At 38.9% G+C, this 26,716-nt stretch overlaps 1 protein-coding gene across 1 annotated transcript; it reads left to right on the top strand.

The window, feature by feature from the left end:
* The first annotated feature begins 566 nt into the window (after window positions 1–566).
* Window positions 567–24,601, top strand: MYCT1 (MYC target 1). Its single transcript, XM_061378518.1, has 2 exons — window positions 567–816; window positions 21,175–24,601. The coding sequence occupies exons 1-2, from the start codon at window positions 567–569 to the stop codon at window positions 21,705–21,707; spliced, it is 783 nt and encodes a 260-aa protein (XP_061234502.1). The 3' UTR covers window positions 21,708–24,601.
* Window positions 24,602–26,716: the final 2,115 nt, after the last annotated feature.

The raw sequence follows: 26,716 nt of genomic DNA, 5'->3' as shown, positions 1-26,716 counted from the left end.
TTTGTAGGGGTGTTATTATTGCTATTTGTTACATTTAGCAGCAGTACTTACAATTTCCAACAGGAATTAACACTGCATTGTATTAAAACTGTCTAAACAAATAGCTCAAAGTCTTTTTGTGTTCAGGGAACTCATATTTTAGAATGGGGTGTGGAAAGGAAGAGAACTGGCAAAGGAAATTTGAAGTACACTCATTAAAATACTAAAGCCTACAGTTACACTGTCAGGCCTAGCTAGTTCCTCATACTAGAAGAGAAACAACAGCGACTTAAAACCCCTCATGTCTACATTAATATACTAATGAAATCATGTTTATTAAAAGTCTCCTGACACATTTCTTCCTTATTGAAAATTCCCACCAAATACAAGTTCTTTTGAATGTTTAAGGAAGGTCTTCAACATAGAAAATCATTAAAGGAAAGAAAAAGGAATTTTCATCTCTCTATCTCTGTACATTTTGGGGCTTGAAAAGTTTCAGAGAAGGAGGAGATTTGGTATTGTTCTGAATCAATTTGCTCTGGCTAAGGAAATGACGAGAAGGAAACTATTCCCCCGTCTGGGGAACCATGTGGTGTTCCAAGATAAGGCAAGCACTTGCTAATTCGAGTCCACAAGCAGGAAACGTGATACATACATTTCCTTTCAGGCAAACAACACAGTTCCCTGGCAGCACGGAAGTATTGCTTCAACTGCTAAATCTCAAACATTCAGAAACCCATTGCTCCTCTGTGGACATACAATTCTGTATTTGTTATTTGGATGTTATGGATAGAAACAGTACTTTCTCTCCAATCACATGGCCACCAAAGTTTTGGGGTAAGGATTTTGTTTCTTTTTCTGGAATATTGTTAAAGTAGCAGCTGACGTTAGCTGGTGATTGCCTTAAAAAAATGCATCTACATGCTTTAAAGCCTCATGTTGGAAGAACCAAGTAATGAATAGATTTTGTATTTCTTGCAGGGCAAAAGATTGTTTTCCAAATGTTTCTTTGACAAAGTTTTATCATGTTTTTAAGCTAATCAAGACAGCAGGAACTTCCAGGGCAGAATTGATTGTTTGACAAAGTTAATTACTGAAGTCAGTTGAAAAGGTGTCTATTGACTTCAGTATGTTTCAGATCAGGTAGATATTCTCAACCATTTAATGGATGTACTTACATGGCAGACACGATCTGTTTCATCTTCTGATAGCAGAAACTAAACATGTTGCAATCTTTGGAATAAACTCTTAGTTCACCAGAATAAAAAATTCTTTTAAATTTGTTGTGATGCCTCATGATCAGATTTTCCTTACTTTTTCCTCAATGTATATTTTGGTTATTATTCATTAAGACTGTTTTATTTCACACAAATCTGGGAATGGTTCATTTACTGAAACATATAGAGTGTGAGGTGGAAGTATGAAATGCTGAAATTCATTCAAAGTTCTGTGCAACAGCTGTGGAAAGCCCTTCCCCTCAAAAAAGCTTTTTTTTTCTTCCTATATTTAACATTAATATGTATTAGCATTTAGCATTAGTGAATAAGATGATCTGGTATTGAGCAGTGGCCCCTACAAGAATCTGTGCATGATCTAAAACTAAAAAATAATATACATTAACAAAATAGAACTTTTGTTGCATAAAAGTACCCTGGGAAAAGAATGGAAAATAACTATACAAGAAGATTGAAAGAAGTTCCTTCATTTCCTTAGCATAAGGAACAAGAATCTGCCGAATGCCTTCCATGTTTCTTGCAGTGACACATATTTTCCTACTGGGAGATCGTGAGCAACTTACTTCATTTTTGTGTCTAAAGACGAGGATAATGATACTGGGCATCTTTAGAAATACTTGAAGGTCAGCTGTGGAAAAAATATTGTCATTAGTGTCTCAGAGTCCCTTGTTGTCTGGAGGTTGTCTGCTGGACTCTGAATAATAACTGTAATATTTATAGAGTGGAACTACATGTAACTCTAAAATGGCTCTTTCAGAACAAAAAAGAAAGTGCTTTCATCAGCATGTACTTTAAGAATCCTTGTGTAAAATGTACATCTCCTTGTTACTGCAGGTTTTTCAGACTATGCTTTAAAGGTTGTTTCACTGTTTTTGTAAGCCACCCACTATGTAATGCTGTGAGTGTGAGGTCCTTTTCCATGCCTGTGTGACTTCTCAGCAGCTCCTATGGACTCGGCTTAAGTATAAACTTTAACATGTGCGCAGATGTTTGCTGAGAAGGACTAACTGAGAAAAAATAAATGTTTTAAAATTGTTAAAGCAGCTATTCATAATGATATTTAATCTCTTACAATTTTATAAACCATCCATTGTCTAACTGCTGGTTCCCTATTCTGGAAAATATATGGGCATCCTGTTTTCTGAAGCTGTCCATTTTCCATTTGTAACTTCACACAATAGCATCTTAAATGTGACGGTAAGAATTTTAAAACAATGAACAAACTAAACTACCCACTGCTTATTTATGTGTAGGAACATATAAATCTTTCCACAGCTGCTCCAGGCTGGTGGAAGTGTGTATGAATAAAGCTGCGTAGATAAAAACAAGATATACATACCTCGATTTAAGTCATGCTGTGTGAACTGCCTAAGTAGTCTAAGTCTGCTCTATATATTCATGCAAAACCCCTAGCAAATAATAGTATTAAAAAAAATAGCACATTTTTTTGCAAGGTCAGCATATAGTAGGTGACAGCCTGGAGAGTTCATAACATCTTAGGTGCAGATCTTGCAGGAATTTTTCTTTGGTATTTGGTCTTCACCATCATCATTCTCCAGTATTTTTTAAATGCTAAATTATGCAGCAGAGTAAAACAGAAGAAGCGAACAAGTAGTTTTGCAGGCCCAAAGTGAGTTCTGCTGGAAAGAAAAAATAAAACCCAAATATTAACCTCCTCCTCCGGTTTAAATTAGTGAGTTTCATATTACAGCTCCTTGCCTTGTCAGCAAACATCCTCTGTGCAATGTGTCACAAGCATAAAATTTGAATTCTGATTCTCGCTTTGCAAGAGCTGTTCCCTACTACAGGTGCTGCACGGTCTTTGTAGACATGAGTACCTGTTTCAAACAAGTTGTCTGAGCTCCTGCAAGCATGCAGGAGCTCGTATCTTTCAGGTGCCAGCCTCTATGAAGCTATGTAACCTCTGGCCATCCTCTTTTACAGTGGGAATCCACAGTATGGTGGAAAGATAGGATGAGAAGCACTTAGAGCCAGCATCTGCTGAACTTCAGTGCTGTTGGCATCACATAGAACTGTAGACAGAGAATCTTTATTTTATATTATTTTACTTTAATTTATTTTATTTTGTTTTATTTTATTTTATTTTATTAACTGGCAGTTTCAAAAAGAGTTTTGGCAATAACTGAGTGAGAAATTCAGTTTGGTACCCATGCATCAACTACTTATCTCATTTTTTACTGTTTTAATATAGTCTTTATTGAGTTCATTTTGATTTGTACGTTAACAGTGGGAGTAAAGATGCTTCCATTTTAACCATGAGTGCATTTCTTATAATTCCTAAAAGCATTTTCAGTTGCACACAATTAAATCTAATACATGGCTTTGAGACAATCCTATTTCTGCAGTGCAGATAATAATATACTTTAGGATCAGGAAATTTAATTTAAATAGTACATTTGATCATTATGACAGCAGCAGAGAGAAAAAGTGTAAGCAGACATTAATCAACATATCAGCTATTCTTCAGTCTAGCTTTACTCAAATATCTATCTGAAAATGTAAAAATATAATTTAATACATTAAAAACATTAAGGGCAATTTTTTTCTCTTGAATCAGAATCCAGGGTGCTATTTGTCCAGTGTGTGGAAACCATGCCACATATCATCTGGCTTCCAGCGTTTGTATATATTGCAAACTCCCTGGCACTAATACTTCAAACATTATCACTTGACCTTATGAGCTAAAAATGCACTCATGCACTTAAATATTATGTAAAATTTTACCTTGTCTGTCCCTCAAGCCACTGGTCTTCTCCCATTAAAATGTGTCTGCTTGAAAGAAGTCAGACTATATACTCTGCTGGAAAAGAGGGTCATTAGGGATGAGTATATCCTAACATCTGACATGGTGTTGTGGTATCACTTTACTGGTGTAGCAATAATGGTGTCTAAGGACTTTGCATCATTCTCTTTATGAACTAAAATATTACTTGTGAAAGGCAAGTACGAACAGTAACAAAGATAGCAAATACAGGAAAGTCCAACGTAGACAGCCATGGGACCCCTTTTTTCTTCTGGGATCCTTCGTTGCTAGTAGCTGTGGGAGAATAGAAGCCACAGCAGCAAATCTGGTCTAGTTCTTTGCAAGTAAGAAAAAGATGAATTTGCCTACCTGTGTGATGACTAGATTAAGCCTGTTGGCTTCCACTCTAGTGACTCTATCAGTGCCATTCCCAGCATAACTGGGTGGTCTCTTTGCATTCCCTTTTCTCCCTTTCACACACTTTGTACCCTTGCAGTCTACCTCTAGCAGCAGCATATAAAGACTCAGCTGTCCTGCTGGAAATGTGAACACACAAAGGCCACAATCTGGAGCCACTTGTGGAACTCTTGATAGCAGATGTGACAGTGATAGCTTCTACGAGGCTACTACTCTTCCTATTTTGATGTCTGGAAAAGACCAGCATAAATCAAAATACCCCAGAGGGCCTTTATCGTGGTAGATTGGGCACTGCTAATAGGGACTGCTTAGCTGAAGATGCAATTCCTTTGCTGACAGATAGGAGGAACTGAATGTGTGACACAGAGCCAATATACGTATTTTACAACACTGGAGATTTTTTTTCTTAGTAAAGAAAATATTCAGGGTTGAAATCTGACAAAGCAGGAGGAAAACCTGAAGCTCTGGATTCAGATGCAGTATCAGCCTCAAGGATGTACTTCCTGAACTCCTATCTTGCTTCTTCTGTTGCATCCCCTCTTCTTACTTTTCAGAATTTCACCCTAGCATGCATATACTTCATGGTATTTTAATTTGTGACAATCAGCCAAAAGGTAATTGAGGATACTCTAAGTTGATAAACTGGATTTTTTTTCCTTGCAGAACAAGGAATAAATGTCTTCACAAGAGATATATTCTCTTTCTGCAGAGACTTTGGGTTAGATCACTGATGCCTGCAAAAATTGGAGCAAGTAAGCTTCTTTCTTTTGAAATCACTCTGCTGGAGTCAGACAACTTCAGACTTTACAGGCTGCTGTTGGAAGCAGTCCCAATGGGAGAAGAGGGGCAAAATATTTTCCTCCAACTTCATGATGTGGTCCTGCTCTGGTGTTTTAGGGAAGAATTACTTTCAGTGCTTATCCAAGTAGCAGGATATTCAAAAAACAGACTGAAAGAGCATGGAGCCTTTTAGTGTGCCAGTATGAATATTGCCATCACCCAAAATACCACACTATATTTTTGATGACTAAGGGAGCAGTTCTCCGTTCATATTACTATCGGCAACAATAAATTAAAATTGCATGCCAGTGATAACTGTCTGTCCATTTTGATTTTTGTTATCCTCATTGCCTTTTGCATTTAGTTAAAATGACATGTAAGCAATAGACAAAATTACCCAATAAGAATCAGAATTAAAAGCAAGGCAAATACATCAATATGTGGTAAGAGAAAGGGAAAGGAACAGAATGGGCTTAGCAAATGTTACCGGAAGAAGAGAGGATCCATATATCTGACTTCATAATATATATAAACATAATTATTATGTACATATATATATGTGTATGTATAAAATGCCATCTTCATACTGAATCTGCATCTCCTCATCTGGGATACACTGACTACATCTGCAACAATAACTTTCCTGCTCAGACTGCCCAGGATTCTTTATCATGCACTACCTTAACAAGTCTGGTTGCTTAACACTTGAATTTCAGAGTCTGAAGTCTGGGTTATCAAGGATACTGATGCATCAGTCAGGACTTGCAGCTCAGGGCTTTGTCTCCTGGTGTGTGATATTGAAGGACTCAAGTAATTGAGCAGACTTCTGTCCCCATCTTGATAGAGTTAAAATGAGAGCAAATTGCATGTGAACAAACCCTCCTTCCAGCTCCCCACCTATCTTTTCCAACCAAACAAATGGTTCATTCTTCCAGGTTTGCTATTAGAGGTTTCCTAGAGCCCTGCTAGTTCTCTGTTACTTTCCTAACCTTCCATCTTCTCACTAATATTTTCTCCTTTACTTATTCCAGCTGAAGCCTTTAAAAAAAGCAGAAGTTGTACATCTTCAAAGCTACCTTTCCATACCTCTAATAACAAAAAGCAGCTTGTCTTTCATCCCCATTTCACAGCCAAGCATATCTACTGATAGTAGCTTGTTTTGAAGATCATATAATCCAAATGCCCTCAGCAATTGGTTCTAGTATAAGTAAGTGGCATGTGAATTTGGACAACCCAATGTAAAGTAGTCTAATAAAAAAAATAATAAAATAGGAAGGAGGGATGTATTTGCTTGTTAGTTTCTGGAAGACAAGACAGATGGCTCCTCCACATTGCAGGTCCCTATTTTAAAAAAACAGACAAACTTCCCTGTGTGGCTTCATAGGGATATTGTCAAGAGAAAGTGAGGTAAAATGTGACACAGAATCAAACAGAAAGACGGTTCTGGTTTTGCAAATGTTTTCTGTAAACACACTGAGTTTTTTCAAGTGCATTTATCTGAGAAACAGATGTACAGCACAGATATAAAATATAATACATTTAAAAAAACACTATGAAAGACAATGAGATCTTTACAGTAATGGTACATCATCCAAATGTTTAATAAGTTGTTTCTAGCCTTAATATAGTGTACCTCAAGTTCTCCTTTCTGATCGTCAGTGAAATGTTACATGATGTCACCGATTTAGTAGTGAAGCCATACTTCCAGATTACTTAACCAAAGATTTCATCTGAATGAGTAACTTCTTTCATAATGATGAACAGTGATTTATCTGGATAGTGAATTTACAAAAATCAGGATGATAAAAATCCTGTACAGCTAGGCAGAAATTTTAGGACAAGGACCAGTTTGGTTTGTCTATTACAAATGCCACATTCTGGGACCTCAGACAGACCCTGAGAACATAGCACACAGACAAAAACAAATAATGGCAACACCAGTAAAACTCAGCTTCACCTAAATAGGAACTGAGACTTTTCTTCACCTCTTGGAGAGGGGCTGTAGGGTTATGCCTCCTCCCAGGCCCAGCAGCATCCAAGTAAATTTTGCTGCATGGCTTCTGCAGCAACAGAGATTTCCCCTGACTAATGGCAATCTCCTTTTTTCTGCTTCGGATGAGATACTGATCCACATGAAAATCCTGTGATAGAGAGGTAGAAAATGTCACATTACTAAATCACTTCTCAAGTGCTCAAGTGGTCAGAAGTTGATTTAATTTTTATAATTATCATGGTAGCTAGAGGGCTGCTGGTGCAGTGGAGACTCACACATACCACCTTTCCTCTGACTGAACCTGTTAAGGTATCTACAAGGAAGAGGGTTATTGTCCTACCTACCAGGTCAAGGTCACCAGATCTTCCTGTTTCCAGCTCCCCTGACCACAGTGTGAGCTGGCTTGGAATGCGTCACAAGACAGCAGCAGAGCAGCCTAAGTCAGTGACTCAAATAGGACACAGCTTTTATTTAAATAGCGCTAATGCTGAGAGAAATGGCTACAAGGGTGTGGGTTTAACTGAAGAAAGATAAAAGATAGCATGTGATCGTGAGGCATTAGCAATGGTAGTAGCTGTGTCTGAAGACCAGCCCTTCAGGGGCAAATGACAGCAGTGAATCTCCTTCCTCTGTAATACTCAGGATCTTTGGCATCTCCTCTGAAGTCCTCCAGAAATACTCTTATACCAAGCAAGAAACAAATCTATAACTTGTGATGTAACTAAAAAAAGGAAGGCATTGCTCAGCTTCCCCCTTTCAGCTTCAGGATATACGATGTCTCTGTTCCCTCTCAGCTGTGCTTGAAAAGGGCTGATTTGTATTGGATTTCTTATGCATGTGGCAGTACTGGCCTGCAGTGGCTGTGTGTGTTTCATTGTCTTCCAGTATTGCTACAGTGAGCCTGAAGCAGCCAGGCAAGAGATGCTGCACTGCACCTTCTAATGCCACTTATGCTGATGCCAAGCTTGTAGGAAACCATCATTTCCTCTGTGCTCCATCAGGGACAGAAGTCAAGATCATACAGCAAATCTAAGCATACACTGCCCATGCTGATTTATCTAGGAGGCAGAAATGTGTCTTAGCTTTATGCTGTGTTTCATTTTCCAGCTAGCTTTTGGAGGTACCGTTTTGTATCAACTACTAGACTACTGTTGTTTTGTATAAACCCTACATAAAAATTAATCAAAGAAATCATATACTGTCTTCTTAAGAGTCAGAATGGCAAATTATTAAAAATTTAATACAATTATGAATATTTTGCTATCAGTTAAGCAAAACATTTGAAAAGCAAGTGGAAGTTATCCCTTCCATTACTGAAGCAAAGGGGATTATATCAATAGTCAGACCTTACACTTAGGAAGGTAATATATAAATCCATTCCAAGATCTTATTTGCAGCCCTGTCAGAGAGATAAAAGTAGAAGTTAACGAGGGACTGATTTTTTTTCCTTGCCATTATTCTGGCAAGCCCAATGAAAAGAGTATTACTGTAGTTGGATGAAAGCAACAAACTCTGTCATGAAGAGATCAGTTTTATTCTTGCACTATGTCTATTCAGAGCATGATTTCTTTCTTGTGTATAAATTATTCTTTTAAAGTGAGTCTGTCATCCTCAGGCAATGTTTTGTATCATCCTAATTACTTCTTTCTTGCTTTCCTAACCCCTCCATACAGCCATTGATTTATCAAATGCTTAACTGTCATTAGCAGAAAGGACACAGATCTGAGGTAACAGGAGGAAGAGGGGAAGTTTCTTCAGAGTATTATTTAAATATTAATTAAACACACATACATATTTTGGCAATTACACCTACTGTATTGAATATGTGGTGCTGCTTATCGTCACATGAGCTGTTGAAGAAAAATGCTCAGTATTTATACACAGCTTCTGATTTTACTATTGTAATTTACTTAACCATGAGTCAAAAATATTAGTGAACCAGATGAGTGGCTGTGAGTGGTATCATCTCCCTTACAGAGATTAGTCTGGAGTATGCAGATGAAATGAGATGTGCACTATCACAAAAGATCACAAAGTACAGTCAGGACTAATGACTGACCTTTTTGCCTTTTTGAGGTTATTTTCATGTCATAACCCTATCCTTTGTCTGGGAAAATGTCGTGGTTCAAACCCAGCCAGACAGCTTTTATACTCACTCCCCCCCTTCCCCCTTTCCCCCTACTCCCGGAGGGACAGAGAGGAGAATCGAAAAGAATGCAACTCCCACGGATTGAGATAAGAACAGTTTAGTAACTAAGGTATAACACAAATCACTACTGCTACCACCAATAATAGCAATGATAAAGTAAATAACAAGGGAAGAGAATACAACACTTCAGCACCAGGCGACCGATAACTTGCCCCCCCCAGCGCAACCAAGCACCAATCGATACCTCCTCCAACCCTGCAGTCCCTAGCCCTTCTGGGTAACTCCCAGTTACATCCTGGGCATGACGTGCTGTGGTATGGAATACCTCTTTGGTCAGTTTGGGTCAGGTGTCCTGTCTCTGCTTCCTCCCAGCTTCCCCTCCTCCCTGGCAGAGCATGAGGCTCACAAAGTCCTTGACCAGACCAAAACTTCACTGTTATCAGCTCTGTTCCCAGGACGAAAGTCAAAACACAGCACTGCACCAGCTACCAAGAAAGAGAAAAATGACTGCTACTGCTGAACCCAGGACAGAAAAAAAATAAAAAGAAAATCTGAAACAAAAAAAGAGACTATCAATAACAGTACAGACAACTTCATTTCTTCCTGTTTTCAAGGTAGAAGCTTCACTTCCTATACAAACTTAATAAAAGGTACTAATTCAGATTTTGTAACCTATTATGTCGTAGTTAAATTTAGAATCATAGAATCATAGAATAGTTAGGGTTGGAAAGGACCTTAAGATCATCAAGTTCCAACCCCCCTGCCATGGGCAGGGACACCTCGCTCTAAACCATATCACCCAAGGCCTCGTCCAACCTGGCCTTGAACACTGCCAGGGATGGAGACTTCACAACCTCCTTGGGCAACCTATTCCAGTGCCTCACCACCCTAACAGGAAAGAATTTCCTCCTTATATCCAATCTAAACTTCCCCTGTTTAAGTTTTAACCCATTACCCCTTGTCCTATCACTACAGTCCCTAATGAGTCCATCCCCAGCATCCCTATAGGCTCCCTTCAGATACTGGAAGGCTGCTATGAGGTCTCCACGCAGCCTTCTCTTCTCCAGGCTGAACAGCCCCAACTTTCTCAGCCTATCTTCATACGGGAGGTGCTCCAGTCCCCTGATCATTCTCGTGGCCCTCCTCTGGACTTGTTCCAACAGATACATGTCCAATTTATGTTAAGGACACCAGAACTACACACAGTACTCCAAGTGAGGTCTCATGAGAGCAGAATAAAGGGGCAGGATAACCTGCAAGCACACACTGCAGCCGGCTCATGTTCATTTTCTCATTGACCAGCACCCCAAGTCCTTCTCCGCAGGGCTGCTCTGAATCTCTTCTCTGCCCAACCTGTAGCTGTGTCTGGGATTGCTCCGACCCAGGTGTAGGACCTTGCACTTGGCATGATTGCACTAAGCAATCCTAGATTATTCTCCTAACATAAATTATTCCACTTCTACTTGAGGATATGGAAATGAGAGTTTGATTTTCATGTATTGAAAATGGGACAATTGTAACTTAAGATTTATCTGTTAGATAATCTCAACCAAAACTCCATCAACACCACAAATATATACAGGATTGTTATGAAATAATGGCTAGGAAATTTTCAGCAAAATAATTGGGGGAGAAAAAAAAAATCAGTTCAATGCAATGCAAAACCTTGTTTGGGCTCTGATACATGATTCCTGAAGCAAACTGCTAGGCAGCTTCTTCTTCTTAGCAAAGCCCTCTGCATCGCTTCTCCAGCATCTTATTTGCAGAAGAAAGCGAATTCCCTGTTTCAGACATTTGAGTTCACAATCCAGGACCCTAACACACACTTATAGCATATTTGACCATTTAACTGCCATATGTTAATTTTAAAAATTTTGCTTAAAAAAAAAAAGAAGTGTTATATGGATTCCACCAGGGTAGTGAAATAATGAGACAACCAAGCAGGCACATGGCTTCTGTGGAAGTTGCATAAATTACCCAGACAGAGGGTAAATGAAGAAGGAGACAGCTATTGGCTCAGGTGATTTTGGAGTGCATTTTTGGAGTGCAGGAGTCTCTAAGCAAGTAAGATCTGGACCAGCTTGGTGCAAACTCAGCCTCTCAAACACCACTGTCTCATGTAGGACAAGCACCAATATCTCACTTCACACTGAGTCTCCAGCCTGCATCACCTGTCATCAGGATGACAAGGGTCATCAAGAGCTGACTAATACTCCAGGTCTGTAATCAACTCACTTAGAAATGATACCAGAATTTATCAGTTTATGGTTGCACAGATTCTTGTAAGTACTACTTAATTAGGTCTTCTAGCCCACACTGAAATTAACATTCATAGAAAAGTTTGATTCAAAAGAGATCTCTGAAACCGACTGATGGTCACACAGGAAGTAAAAAGAAAAATAACCTAAAATTTCTGAACTGTAGACAGCTAATTGAAGAGTACAGTACTGCCAGTAACCTGGAAACCTTGTGCTTTGTTCTAACCCTAGATGTCTTCTGTTTTCTTAAATGTAGCACATATACTTTGGTATTTCCTTCTTAATTTTAAGAATTTTAGGAAATCCTAATTAAGATTTCACACCATTCACCCATGTTCTCTTCATATAGCAAATTATTTTATACTCAGGCTCTGTAAAATAATCATATCAATTAAGTAATAACTATAATGCCATATTGCACTGTAGCAAATTGTGATTTACTGTTTGGATGAGGTACATGCAGAGACAGTTCAGTTCAGGGCTATGCTTTGGTTTTGTGAGGTTAGTCAAGAATGCCTCACCAGAGGATTGCTTGTTGCACATGTGGAAAAGATTAAAATTATGTTACAGCCTTTGTAATGCATTAGGAACCATAATGAAACTACACAGTAACAAAGTTTCTATCTCTGTCTGCATAAAGGAATCTTTGCTTTGGTTTATATAGTTATGCCAAAGGCATTACATTAAACATGCTGACATCTCTATCTTAGATGTTTCCTCCTGATTATTACAATTATCTTTACCATTCCAGTAAAAATCAACTGCCAGTAATATCGAGGGAACATCATCATCTCTGAGTTGGTTTGTGCAATACTGAGATGGCATATTCCACTCTTCTGGATTTTTATCACAATAAATTAGCGTATTAGTAAACAAAGCAAATGCACTCTGGTGCAGGGAGATCATTTTGGACATCACTGTGGATAGTGAGAAATATGAATTTAAGAACACACTTAGCCTCTTGCTTCTCCATCAACACAAATATTTGCAAAAGCCACAAAACTGTGCTAGCTTTGCTTCATTAAGCTTCTGAACTCCTACACTGTGCCTCAGTCTACCTTACTTTTTAAGCCTCTGCAAAATGATGGTCGTGTTTACGTCAGTGTAATTCACAGTTTTTCTGAGTTTTGAGTTTTTACTAATTTTCTCTTTAATCTTTTGTCAGAATGTTTCTTGTTGGCTTTTTCTGTTTTAAGTGTTTTTCTGGTTTAAGTGTTGTTTAGCTTTCCAGCATAAAGTTCCAGCAGAGGGCAATCTTGTTCCTGGGTAGGTTGCTCGTTTGTAACTGCTGTCTAATGAACAGCCGTCGCTTCTGCATTTCAAACTCAGAATTAGTCCAAGGGCACAGACTGCAGGGGTTTTGGTTTTTTTCCTTTCCATTTACTTAGCAGTTTTTCAGACGCTTCTGGAGCCTATTTTCTTACATGACCGAGGAAAGTCTTAGAAACTGCACAAAATACCGTCAGTATGGTCCTTGAGGGGTCATCTGTTCTACCTTCCTTTTTCAAGACAGGATTAACGATATTACAACAACTCCTGATTGATACTGATTTTTAAAATATTTAATGGAAGTAAATGCACCACCTATCTGAACTATCTATTCTAGTTCTTACCTGCCCTTATAGATAGAAACATGTTTTTACATTGCCTTTGCTCTACTTTTTATTTTATCTGCCGTGGACATAAACCCAACTGTTTAGATACTAGATAAAGTGCGAGAATTACTCTCTGTTGCTGCAGAAAAGAACCTTGCACTAGAACAATCCAAATAAAGCATCTCTCTAGCAAGCTGCGTCTGAATGCAGAGCCCTGACATTTCTGACAGCCTAACTATCTTACTGATTTTGTTAGTTCTCGTGTCCTGCGTTCTGATTTTCTTGCAGTTTTTTTTCCCCACAGATTCTGTGGATGCCACCATCCTCATCTGCTTGTTTCCTGGACTTCACAGCTACCTGAACCACCTTGTACTGTCCCATATCACTCTCACTCTTTTCACAAGAATTGTGTGTGACCTTTCTTAAACTTCTGCCATGACTAAGATCACAGCTGGTTGATATTACACAGCAACAGATTCACCCACCCAACTGAATCATGGACTGCCTACAAATGATTAATGAGAGGTTGTTTTGCTAATACAATTAGTGACAAAGATCGGGAAGACAGTAAGTCAACACTTGTCAGATGCAAAGGAATTGCATTTGTGAACACAGCATGGCAACAGCAGCAGAGAAGTTGGCTACTGATATCAGCTCTAGCTTTAAACTAAGTTCTCTTGGAGTTGGTAGAACCAGCATAAAATAGTTCAAATAACTTCAAACATTCTATAGTGGGGAAAAGTGGTAGCTCTTTGGGCCTAGAGTATTTTTTCCTTTCCAAACTTACTGCCCAGAACACGTGAGGAGTATTTGCAGCCTGTTCAGCTTAGAGGTATATATTTGCTATAGCTGCAGAAAGGTGCTATGAGTTTGTTCAAACTGATGGACCCAGGCTGCTTCTGTTTCATTTTGCATAAATGAGGCTGTGCTCTGAACATCTACTGTGACTTCCCTGAGCCTCACTTGAAAAGCTGAGACACTGAAACTCTAGTAATATAGTGTCTGAATAATTCTTATTAGTCAGGTTACTAGGTTTGTCATTTGTAAAATGCAATTCATGCTTTAATACACTAGCTGGTGCTCTACACTAAGCTGTGCAATGTTCAGTTATGAATTTGCATATGTGTTTGTATGGTTTTATACCAGCTTTTAACACTGAGCTTTCATTTCAGGAAAAAAAATAGGATGACACAGAGGCTCAGCTGGATTTTTCCATGTCTGAGATCAAACCCTCTACCAGTTGTCAAGGTTTTTCAGTTTTAGGTTATGTCAAGCTGATGGCATGTGCGCAAGCATGTGTGCATGTAAGGGGAGTAATGCTTACATAGACAAGTTTTGAGTCACTGGCATATAAAATCACATAAAGAAAAGAGAGCTCACAAAAATGTGAGAAGGAAAGAATGAAAATGGAAATAAAATCATACTTCTAAAATTTTGATTGAAATTATGAAAATAGCTCTTTAGCACTATACAACATGGTGGAATGTTCTCATACATCTTATTGCTAATACTGCTGAAATCAGTGAATTTGCATTCTGCATGCAAGCTTGCATGGAATAAATTTTTCATGTCAGGTATGCACTGCTCCATGCTAGTTTTAAACAGGTGAAAGAAAAGAAAAATGGTAGAATCACTCTGAGTTGCTGAAGTAAAATTGCAGAATCCTGGTCTAACGCAATATGAATAAAACATCTCTAGCAAGTTGAGTTTGAATGCTGAACAAGGCCATCCTTGACTGACAAGCTACCTTTCCTCTTCTAATAACTTTAAGATAATACTGCTTCATTATTTCTCTTTTAGTAAAGCAATAACAAAAAATTAACAGCTCCAAAACATAAAGAAAATTGTCATACTTGAAAGTCACCCACTAGAAATCAAATAAAATGCGTAGGTATCATCTCACACTGTGAGTGTTCTCTGCCTACTTATGCTTAGCAATAGCATGAGCAGACCAGATGCTTGGAAAACTGTTTCTTTATTAGCTTTATCGGCTATTATTGGCAAAGATTCAGTTCAAATTCAAGTCATGTGTGCACAGCTTGACTAAAAGATGCTTTTCCATTTCTCTTCCCTTTGCATTCAGCACATTGTCCTATTTTCCCCCACCCCACCCTGGTTCTTGTTCTGTGATGCTCTCATTGAAGCTGATACTGACATGATTTTGAAAGGTACTGCCATCCCTTCACACGCATGGCCAGCTGAAAAGTTTACAAATGCATATTTTGTGAGTATGGCCAAGGCAGATCTTGTGTCCATCTTAATTTTACACCTCGGGGAATTTATCATAAGGTTATAGGAACAATGCAAACGAGGATTTCCTGACTTTTGGGAGCAAAACGCTGTTCCAGCCCATTGCAGCCACAGATGAGGGCAAGAGGGAGATTCCTTGGGAAAATGGATCCTCAATACAAACATGTTTCAAATTCAAAGGAATGCCTTGCTATCTGATGTGGTCCATACACATGAAAGGAAGATCAAACTCTCACAAAAGTAAGGGATTGACCTGAGTATGTCTCCAAGGATCCTGCTAAGCTCCACGATAGAGCAGGATTCTCCACCACAGGAAGCAAATCTGTTATAGGAAGATTTTTGTTGATCCAGGAACTGACAAGTCTATGGAGGCACTGTGTTGCTAGATTTTGGTGAGGTATATCCTAATATAAGGAAAGAGAGAATGTAGTTCACTTCTCAGAAGATTTACAGGTTTGTATGATGTTTGTTTGGCCTTGCTGCTGATGTTCAGGCTGGATGTGAAGAAATTATTTCAGAGCCAAATGCTAGGAAAAATACCTTATCAGCCAGTCTATCATCTTTACTAATAACATGTCCAAATTTCTCCTGTGAGGATTCTATAAAGTGTTAAGGACTTGCTAGAGGCTATCAACTTGGTAGGATATATACTAACACTTCATATATATAGTTTAGGGAAAGTTATGAAAGCTTTACAGAAAGCTGCAACAACCAACAGAAAGCTTTTCATAGCGGGGCCAATAATCCCCTGTACAAACCTTTAGTATTTCATTTGTTTAACGCTGCATGCAGAAATCAGAGAGGAGAGAATAGAGGGACTTCAAACTGAATTGCCTGATCTGGATAGATGCTGTCCTAACAGACACATGCTGACTTGGTGTTCAGATCTGGTGGTAGCATCCTGTAGTCATAGGTGTTACTGTGGGTTCTGAACCTTCAACCTTTTTTCATGAACACATTGGAAATACCATAGATAAGAAAGGTAATGTAGCTAAGATATTCAGCATCTTTGTTTCCTTATCCTTTTATTTTTAGATTTGTATTTCAAAGTCTGTTCTGAGACAGAAAAAATCCTTTGATTGAAAAAATCCTTTGTCCTTCACCTCAGTTGGTGTTAGAAGTGAGAGAGGAGAAAATTGACTGAGGTGGAGTACTATATCCTTTTGGTTATGGCATAATCAAATAAAATAAGCAGTGTGAGCAGCCTGAGAAACATACAGATCAAAACACATTTAGGCAACCAGCACCTAGGGAGTTATTGTTACTGGAAGCATCCCTACTTTATCCCAATTTCTTTTTTCCTTAAAAGCAGAGGACAGAATGACATGAACAGTTCTCAGGAAACCATAGAATATTACAGTGGCCCCGTGGGAGACACTTTGTGTTGGTATTGCTCTGAGTCTCCTGAAAGGCTAGTTCTGCCCTGCCAGATTAAGAAAGAGAAAAACAACTCCCTGAAAGTCAGCTGTTCCCCTCAAAATCCCAGGTGCAGCAAGTCCCACTCTGCCTTTGATCTTTTTCTCTGTTTGGTAATATTTTCTCCAATGTACCTCAGGGCTATGATCACTGGGCATTCTAAAGAGGAAATCAATGGGCGTAGATTTACAATTCTTCAACGCTGGTTTTTAGAACTGAATTACATTTCAGTGACATTCATCCTCTGCAGGGAGTGAACATAAAAGCAAGTTTGGCCTATTAGTGTGATCCACAATCCCCACTGAAGTCACAGAGAGTGTGGGAATAGAAAGAATAAAGCGTCTGAAACAAATGGGTCTGGTGATATTTCTAGAACCAAAAAGAATAAATGTAGGTCCAAATGGGAATGAGAGCATTTGGGGTACTATATGGCAACTGCAATAGTCAGCATAAAGCCAGCTGAGTTTACCCACAGAATAATTTGACCCTTTATTTTTACATTCATATATAGAGGTAAAAAAAATAAAAGAATCAAAGAAGAAAGACAAAACAAAGAAAGGAAGGAAAGGAAGGAAAGGAAGGGAGGCAGGGAGGCAGGCAGGGAGGGAGTGAGGGAGGAAGAGAGAAAGAGAAAGAGAGAAAGAGAGAGAAAGAGAGAAAGAAAGAAAGAAAGAGAGAGGGAGGAAGGAAGGAAGGAAGGAAGGAAGGAAGGGAAAAGAGAAAAGAGAGAAAAGAGAGAAAAGAGAAAAAAAGAGAGGAAAGGAAAGGAAAAGGAAAAGGAAAAGGAAAAGGAAAAGGAAAAGGAAAAGGAAAAGGAAAAGGAAAAGGAAAAGGAAAGAAAAGAAAAAAAGAAAAGAAAAGAAAAGAAAAGAAAAGAAAAGAAAAGAAAAGAAAAGAAAAGAAAAGAAAAGAAAAGAAAAGAAAAGAAAGGAAAGGAAAGAAAAGAAAAGAAAAGAAAAAAGAAAGAAAAGAAAAGAAAAGAAAAGAAAAGAAAAGAAAAGAAAAGAAAAGAAAAGAAAAGAAAAGAAAAGAAAAGAAAAGAAAAGAAAAGAAAAGAAAAGAAAAGAAAAGAAAAGAAAGAAAAGAAAAGAGAAAAGAAAAGAAAAGAAAAGAAAAGAAAAGAAAAGAAAAGAAAAGAAAAGAAAAGAAAAGAAAAGAAAAGAAAAGAAAAGAAAAGAAAAGAAAAGAAAAGAAAAGAAAAGAAAAGAAAAGAAAAGAAAAGAGAAAAGCAAGACATTATCCAAAGGGATAATTGTTTATGCTGTACCTCCAGCACAGGGTAACAGCACGTGGGAAGGACTGAAGAGCTGCACTCGATACTTTTGTCAATTCCCTCATCTGCTTTTAACAGTGTGGAATGCTGATTTGATTGTGCAGCTGGTGAAAATTATGGCTAGAAGGATATAGGGACAAATCCTCACCATGGTGCATGGCAACCCCAGAGCCAGGTACACTGATGCGGCTTGCTGTGCTTCTGCTCACTCTCCAGGCTGCTGAGCTCCACAGAGATCCTCTTTGCCTCCTGCCTGCTGGAACTGAGAGCCCAAATAGGAGCTGAGATACCAGATGGCAGCACAGAGCCCTGTACCTGGGGTATCCCTGTGCAGTCTCAAATATAATAACCTAACTAGCATTTCAGCTGAAGTGCAAAAGAAATCAGCCTAAGAAAGGACTAGTTCTTGTTCCACTTACCCATAGCCATGCGTGGACAGCAGTAGGGGGTACTCAAGACTGCAGCCTTAGTACTTGGGAACTGCTGTCTTTAGGACACCCCTGGGATTTACTCAACTGAAGGTCACAAAGTCCTGGCTGTCCCTCCCCACCTCCAGGAGTATAAGTAGAAAATTTCAGTAACAGAATGTATTAAGTCTATTAAAATGGCATAATAGGCTATTCCTGACCAAAAGGGACATGCTAAGGCCTCCTGTGTCTCTGAAGATGTTGGTAAAAGGCAGAATGATGACAAAGCTCTGATCTGCAGCCAGAAGTTGCAGTGCAGGATGCTGCCTGTGGGTTCTTGCAAAAAGCAGAAAAGGCAATCACCCTTTGACTTTAGCCTGCCTAGTCAAGAGTTTCTTAGATGTAAAAATGAGGGCTTGAAGAAAAATTATATTTTAGGGTCAAATCTGATCCACCTCCGAACAAAAGGGCAACAAAGTGCTCCCAAGAGGGAGGAGTGCTCTGCAACGTTATCCTATGCATTATCCTCTCCAGTCTTTATTCTCCCATTTGAAAAGGATAATGGTTATAAGACTATCTGAAAGCAGAGGTTACAAGCAAGCAACAGTAGGATTGTATAACCTTCCAAGTATCACGGCTTAATTAGAGGGCCTCATGGAACTTCAAGGCTATCCTAAAAGAAATATTAGGTGAATAAACCTGGATAGGAGATTCATGGTGATGTCAGTAATTTATGATAAAGTTGGACTTGCATGGAACCACACCCGCAAAGGCATGTTGGGAGAACATACTGCCCCTCTGTCAGGGCCTGATGGGCAACAGCAAAGGCTGTGTTCCAATTTAATGATGCTCGGAGTCCCCACCCAGAACCCTGGGAAAATTCTATGCTAAACTTTCTGGTGCTCAAGGAGCTAATTTTCCCGGACTGGAAATATGAATCACACAGCTAACAATTTTTCACTGAAGGGAGAAAAGTAAGAAGGTAGGTAAGGAAGGTAATAATAACTAATTCTTAAAATATAATTATACCAGTAATTTTTTACATCTCCCCTGCTGAAAAGAAAATAAATGTTTGCTTTCACCCTCCTGCAGTGACCTGCCTTAAGTTTAAGCCTTGATAGGCACTGACGCCTGACTTGAGCAAAGGCATCTGTTGGCACATACTAGGGTGCCTCTGCCTGCAAGCTGGTCCCACTAGCTATGCCTGGCACCTCTCCTCTCCCTCCACTGTGTGCTTGTCTCTATGGCTGTCCAACAGCCACTTGCTCCCTTTGCCTGTTCAGCACCTGCTGTGGCTAATTCTCACAGCCTGGATTCAGTGTCATTATTTCTGAAAAAGGACTGTTTGTGCAGCACCATAAATTCAGGGGAAACTCTTTAACAGCTGTTACCCTGCAAGAAAATGTTGAGCCTACTCTCATCTTGCCCTTTTTGGGCTCTAACATTTTGATCCCAGTCCTGGAGTGGCTATCTTCTGTTATGAGGATCAAACAGGCACAGCGTTAGCTAGCTTGAGCTTCTATATGCTGCAAAAGTTACTCACCTTTCTCTGTCTAATTAATACAATTTCCTTTTTAGCACAAATGCTTCACAAGCATGATAGAACATTATAGAATAAAGGACAGATAGAATAAACATGTTTTGAGCTGTTGTGTTGCTCTTTTTCCCTTATTCCCTCTGTGCTCCATCAGTAGTCAATGTGGTCTTCCTTCTTGTTAAAGATCCAATTCCTTTTTAAATTTTGAGGGGATCTATAAAGGTTTTTGTTCATTTCAGGCCTTATGCGGAATTAAAAGTGTATCTCCAAAGTTTTTAGAACAGCAAAAAAGCTGGTGCTCAGCTGCAAAAGTAGGTGAAGTTTTCTGAAGGAACAGTCCTATTCTTAGAAATATACAAGGAAATAATCTCATTTGAGAAACCAATCCTAGCCATATTTTTCTTTGTTTTCAGTTCGCTTGATTCTTGAAAGCATTTATAAAAGAGCTAGAAATTTACTTAATGGCAGACTAATGCATCTTTAAACTGGGCATTGAGGATGGGAAATATTCAGGTGATTTACCATTACTAATGTTTATCTCTGACCATTTAGGATATACTAATTTGCATTAATTAGTATGAGGATTTAAAGTACCTGTTACTCAGCAGTAAAAGGATGGAACATGTTCTCGTTCTTTAATAAGTATAAGGCTTACTCCTTTAAAAACACGGTAGAAGCTACATCACTGTTGTAATAGGTGAGTTTGCAAACACATAAACATAGAACATCAACATCTATAAACATGATGACAAGTTTGCATAAATCCGCACCTTGTATTGCCCACAGAAGCAAATGCTTGGCAGTTTTATAGCACACCTTGTTGCTGGTGGGTGGCTGATTCTGGAAGAGGCTGATTTTTCCCTTGCATTGATACAGAAACTGGTATTAAATGCAAGCTACTTTCTGTATCTTGTTGAATTATGCAAATTAAAATAAAAAACACCATAAAGTGAAAGCAATCTGAACTGCTGGTTTTGTGTTGTAAAGTTTGTATATTACATACAAAGACCTTAGATTTTATTCATCTTTTAAGGAGGTTGCCATCTTCAACTCATTTTCTGGCAGGAAAATCCCTCAGAGTTAATGAAATAACTTTGCTGCGTATTGTTGTTGTATTTCAGAACAGATAACAATAGCCTTCACGGTGTCCATGGTGATCGGACTGGTGATTGGAGGTATTATCTGGGCATTGTTTACGTGCTTGTCCCGTCGCAGAGCTAGTGCCCACATTTCCCAGGGGAACTCCTCAACCTTCAGCTGTCGGTCCAGACCCTCCTCCCGTGGCAATACTACTGGCAGGACTGGATTTTATCGCAACAGCAGCTGTGAACGTCGGAGCAACCTCAGCCTGGCCAGCCTCACCTTCCAGCGGCAAGCGTCCTTGGAGCAGGCCAACTCTTTCCCCAGGAAGTCAAGCTTTCGTGCATCTACCTTCCACCCTTTCCTGCAGTGTCCTCCTCTCCCTGTGGAAACAAACAGTCAGCTGATCACCCTCACTCCCACAAATACCACCACAACCCTTGTAGGAAGCACTACCAACAGCTTGAGCCGACCTGAATTCCACTGGTCTAACAACAGCCTCCGCATCTGCCACTCCACACAAACCCCCCCTCCTGCCTACGAAACCATCATAAAAGCTTTCCCAGACTCCTGAGCTAGGTCCCTGAAGCAAACATGCATGTGCATTTTATGAGGAATCTCAATCATCTCAACAATTTTCTGTGCATGAAGATCTCTGAGGAGTCTCCAGCTGCCATTGTGGAGGGAACATATATTGCCCAGAGGCGGGTAGCGGCGATTTCTTAGTGCGCAATATCCCACTGTCCAAGGGAAACTTGTCTTTGCACTGCCGGCTCTAATTTACTGATCTGTCATATGCTTCCATATTTATAGTGTTGTATCTTTAACTGTAACCAGTGTTTATTTTAGATGAAAGAAAATGGTGCCACAAGAGGGATCATTTCCTGAAGAAACAAGTCCTCTTAGGGATTACTGATATGCACGTTTCTGCAAATTTCATTATTCTGTTTCTTTAAATCAAGCAATCAAACAAAAAAATTCTGGTTCTATGTGTTTTCTCAAGGGTGTTAAATTTTCAGAGAACACCTCCCATTACTCACCTTCTTCCTATAACCATGGAAGAGCTTCTGTCTGAGGAACCGTAGGCACAGAACTTGCAATGCCACAGTCCCAGCTGTGGTAGTAGGCATCCTGTTCTGCTGATTGTAGAGGATCTTAAAAGACTCCATATTAAGGTAGCTTGTATAAAATTCCCCACAGTGTGGGGAAAATGTTGAAGGACATAAAGCTTCATGCAAAGAGAACTTTTTAATAGCTTACAAAATTCATGGTAACATTTACAAAGAATTTGTGTCTTAGGCCATCAGAACAGGTGGACACATTTTAATAGCTGGTAAGGTTTGTATGGGAGCAGAACTCCTTGTGTTTCATTTTTCTAGTTCTGGTTATCCAGATAGGGAGCATGAATGACAACTATTTTTTTTAATTAAGTTTCCCGTTTTGCTATGGGATTACTCATTTCCTTATTTCAAACTGTTTTTCTCAAATTGCACGGTTTAATTATTCTTGGCAAATAAATCTTTGAAATCTTTCACTAAAGCAAGATTTTAGACATCTACAGCTGAATACTGGGATTGTACAGTTAGCTGGAATATGAAGATAAAGATGGAATATTTAATTGAGGCTAACATATATTCTTGATTCTCATGCTTGCATCATGTCAGGATAACCCCTGGCTTAGTAGAGACTAATTGCACTGATGTGAAAAAAGTCCAGGATTTGAAAATGGCACAGACAAATCAGGCCTGATTCAAGTCTCACTGTGTCACTTTCCTGTTATATATTTCATGTTCAAATAAAGAATTTCTACAGGTAGATAAGCAATCCTACTCCTCACAATAAGCCTGCTCTTGCTAAAAGGGCTGGGAAACTATAGTTCAGGACTCCTGATTCTTAGGGGGCTGCTCCTGTGCTTCTGTACAAGTCCTTATCTGTCTTTGGGGGTGGACAAGGATTCAGCAGCTTTTGAGAACACACAAAATGCTTAGCATCTTACTTTCCAGACTTTTGGAGACTGGCAGCCAGGCATCCCTTTGCTGAGCTCAGCATCACTTAGAAAGTACTGGTATTGTTCTCTGAATCTTCCAGCCCATTATCACCCCACTTGCAAATATTGCTGCAAACACTGAGCTTACAAGTGTTACTGCAAACCACAAGTATTCCTTAATGTAAAGGCAAATTATTTTGCATGTATTTACTGAATGGCTTTCATTGTTTTATTTTTAGTGTGCAAAATTTTCCCTTCTGAGGAGATATATGTTTTACTAGAAAAACAACCATTTACAGTTTACAGAACATTTCACTGCAGACACTATGAGTTTTAGTACACTGAGGACTTACTGATAAAAGACTGCAAATCTGCATTTGGCTCATTGTAGAAAAACGACAGTCCTCTGGAGAAAGAAAGTTGTGTTATTTCATTCATCAATAATAATTCTTTTCCTTTAGAGTCTTACTGAGGCTGGTGAACATTACTGCATGCACAAGTGTGTTCACAGTGTTCTAGCTCTAGAGTAGGTTATGCCACCTATTTTAGCACGCCTGCAAAAGACAGAATTCCTTGGCCTACAGTGTGTGCCCAGCTGGCCAAAACTTCTTGTTCTTTGAAAGTGAAATCATTTTACAGTAGAACATTCCACAGCATGTTATTATTTGTATTATACTATATTTAGTATATAATGTAGAAAGGGAAGCTTAAATGTGCTGTATTTTTTTCCTCTTGAAATATGTACTGGATATCAAAGCATATTTTTTATGCTCCCGGCATTAGGGAGATTAAAACCACAGATTGTTTGGTGCATAACCAGCATGACTGTCAGATACATAACTACTAGTTTAAACTATGCCTGAAATTAATGTTTTGCAAGCACTGTGGAAGCTTCAGAATGTGAAATAAATGTTATCATCTCAAGCTCATGCCCTTCCTTAAGGCTTGTGTTGATTTCATAGGAGATTCTTTAAAGGAAAGGATATAATCTTTAATTATTCAAGCTAATGTAGCTGGAAGTGTGAATGAGGACTTGGTCCTGCCTCTGCTTATGCGGGGGGAAACCCCAAACCTGAAGACATTACATGAAGTTGAATTTGGAATTTGCCGTATGAGAACAATTCCCAAGGATTACAAGTGAGAGTATCTCCCAAAAATAACAGTGCTTACAGATTTTTAAATCCACTGGTTTCCAAGTACTTAGACTTCAATTCGTAAATTGTTTGAGCAAAGGCTTATTTAAAGCAAATGAGCAATCACTATAAGGTTCATGCTTAAATGGACTCATATACATTTTATTACATTAAGACCAAAGCACGTTGCACACACAACCCTAAAACCAAACTGTGGGATTTGGGAATCATTGGGTATTTGATATGCAAAAGATTATACTTGCTCATTGTAATGGTCTTTTCTAGCGTTTTGTTTCAATTTAAAACACTGGAAAGAAGAAATGAATTTAAAATAAAATTATTGCTACAGGTTTCAAGATTTCTAACTATTTACAAGCAATGAATGAAGTTTCACAATGATTTTGCATGTAATACATTTTCAAAGTAACAAGCAGTGATTAAAAAGGTGCTGCCAGAATTCACACAGGGACTGATAGGGAGAGCTTTGACCAGCCTGCAGATATCCTGACACTTTGTCCTGAAGTGAGCAGAGCTACTTCTGTTCATAAAAAGAAACACTATTCTGTTACTGTGCATGTACACAAAAACAATTGCTCCAGTTCTGGTTTCATGTAGAAGACAAAACTTGACAGCTCTCTGTCTGAGAATAGTTATGTTCCAGCCTATTTACAAAAGTAGCTCATGCTGTATTCCTTGACTTTTCCCTACTAAAGAACTGCTGATCACCTCTTCAGCCAGCTACTGACTATGATATTGTAACATGCTGAACATGCAGCATCTTTGCCAAATAAAGTTTTGAAAGTTCACTTGTAGTTTTTTGAGTCATCTCAACATCCATTCTTAAGTATAAACTGAAAACTACATTTACTGGAGATATCCTTTCGGAGGTGAAATGACACATGCCAGATCCCTGACCTATAGGTGCTTGATGAAATTAGGTGATGTCTATGATGCAGTACAGTTTCAGGGGAAAAAAAAAAAAAAAAGAAAAGGAAAAAAAAAGAAAAGGAAAAGAAAAGAAAAGGAAAAGAAAAGGAAAAGAAAAGAAAAGGAAAAGAAAAGGAAAAGAAAAAAAAAGGAAAGGAAAGGGAAAGGGAAAGGAAAGGGAAAGGAAAGGAAAGGAAAGGAAAGGAAAGGAAAGGAAAGGAAAGGAAAGGAAAGGAAAGGAAAGGAAAGGAAAGGAAAGGAAAGGAAAGGAAAGGAAAGGAAAGGAAAGGAAAGGGAAAGGGAAAGGGAAAGGGAAAGGAAAGGAAAGGAAAGGAAAGGAAAGGAAAGGAAAGGAAAGGAAAGGAAAGGAAAGGAAAGGAAAGGAAAGGAAAGGAAACCCTAATTGGAAATTTGCCTCTGACAAGTCCAGAGCAGATTAAGGAAAAAAGCACTGACATAACTTCACGATAACAGAGAAAAGAATCTTGAAACCAGCCCTTCTAAGTGTTTTAAACCTTGAGCAAATTACATATATCTTCATTTGGGTCTCTTAATAGAAGTGAGTTTTCAAACGGGTTCAGTGTTTGGAGTTTTATGTGTGACTTTGTGAGGAATTATTTATTTACCTTTTCGAATGCGGAAAAGGTTGACAAGACCCTAATCCCTTTTTCAGTGGAATATTAAGAGTGACTAAAATTGACTCAGAATTTTTCATCCAGCTGGGCTAGAATTTTGAGAAAACTACAGCATCAGTGAACAGGTGAACTAGTACTGCCAGCAGCTCTTTTTGAAGCACACAGGGCAACAGAGACTTCTCCAACTTGATTTTCTTCCCCACATTGTAGCAGCAGTGCCAGTGACTCCACTGAGGATCTCCAGCCCCACTGTGCTAGGTGGGGGCTGTGCTTTATTCTGTGCTTTTGTCCTCAGACATTTTGCAGCCTGAGGAAGCAGCTTGAGAGAGAAGTCTGGTTTGCACAGCTTGTTTCTGCTTTTAACTTGTATGGAAGCTTTTGGCTCCGATCAGATTTCTGACGACGGTACTGCAAAAGGATGGCAGTGTCTGATCGGCGTGGACTGGTTCGCAGAGCTATTTCAGTAAATATGTTTCCTGTCTGCTTTCCTGGTGATATTCTGCATCAGAGACATGTTTTCATCTATTTAGCAGCAGAATCAAGTGATTGTGTGCTGAGGGCTGTGAAGGAGCAGTTGCACTATTTTAGAGCAAGGAGTTCTTTTAAACAAGAGTAGCTTAATCATGAAAGGGATTACGCATAGCAATGGGACTGAGATAACAGGAAATTGAATTTGCTGATTTAGGACATAACTGTCTGATGTGCCTATGACTAGGGACAGTATGGAAAGACACCAGAATGCAAAATTATTTCTATCTAGTTCAGGGTGGATCTACATCCATATTGATCCGCACTTTTTCCATGACAATACGTTGATTACTACATGGGAAAGGTGATGCTGCTTTCTTATTCCATCTTGACAGGAGCACAAATCACAGCTGTCAGTAATTTGCATTCTTGG

This window comes from Neopsephotus bourkii, unplaced genomic scaffold, assembly GCF_033783945.1.
Source record: "Neopsephotus bourkii isolate Nb327-2 ecotype Australia unplaced genomic scaffold, CSIRO-AGI_Nbou_v1 NB_1767, whole genome shotgun sequence".
NCBI classification, from domain to species: domain Eukaryota; kingdom Metazoa; phylum Chordata; class Aves; order Psittaciformes; family Psittacidae; genus Neopsephotus; species Neopsephotus bourkii.
The sequence above is the reverse complement of the archived record's forward strand: the minus strand, read 5'-3'. Positions and strand labels throughout refer to the sequence as shown.

Bases quoted from the DNA above. Each gene is read 5' to 3' on its own strand.
- MYCT1 (XM_061378518.1), top strand. From the start codon at position 567: ATGTGGTGTTCCAAGATAAGGCAAGCACTTGCTAATTCGAGTCCACAA. The intron at 817-21,174 runs GTAAGGATTTTG...GTTGTATTTCAG, and splicing joins ATGGCCACCAAAGTTTTGGG to AACAGATAACAATAGCCTTC.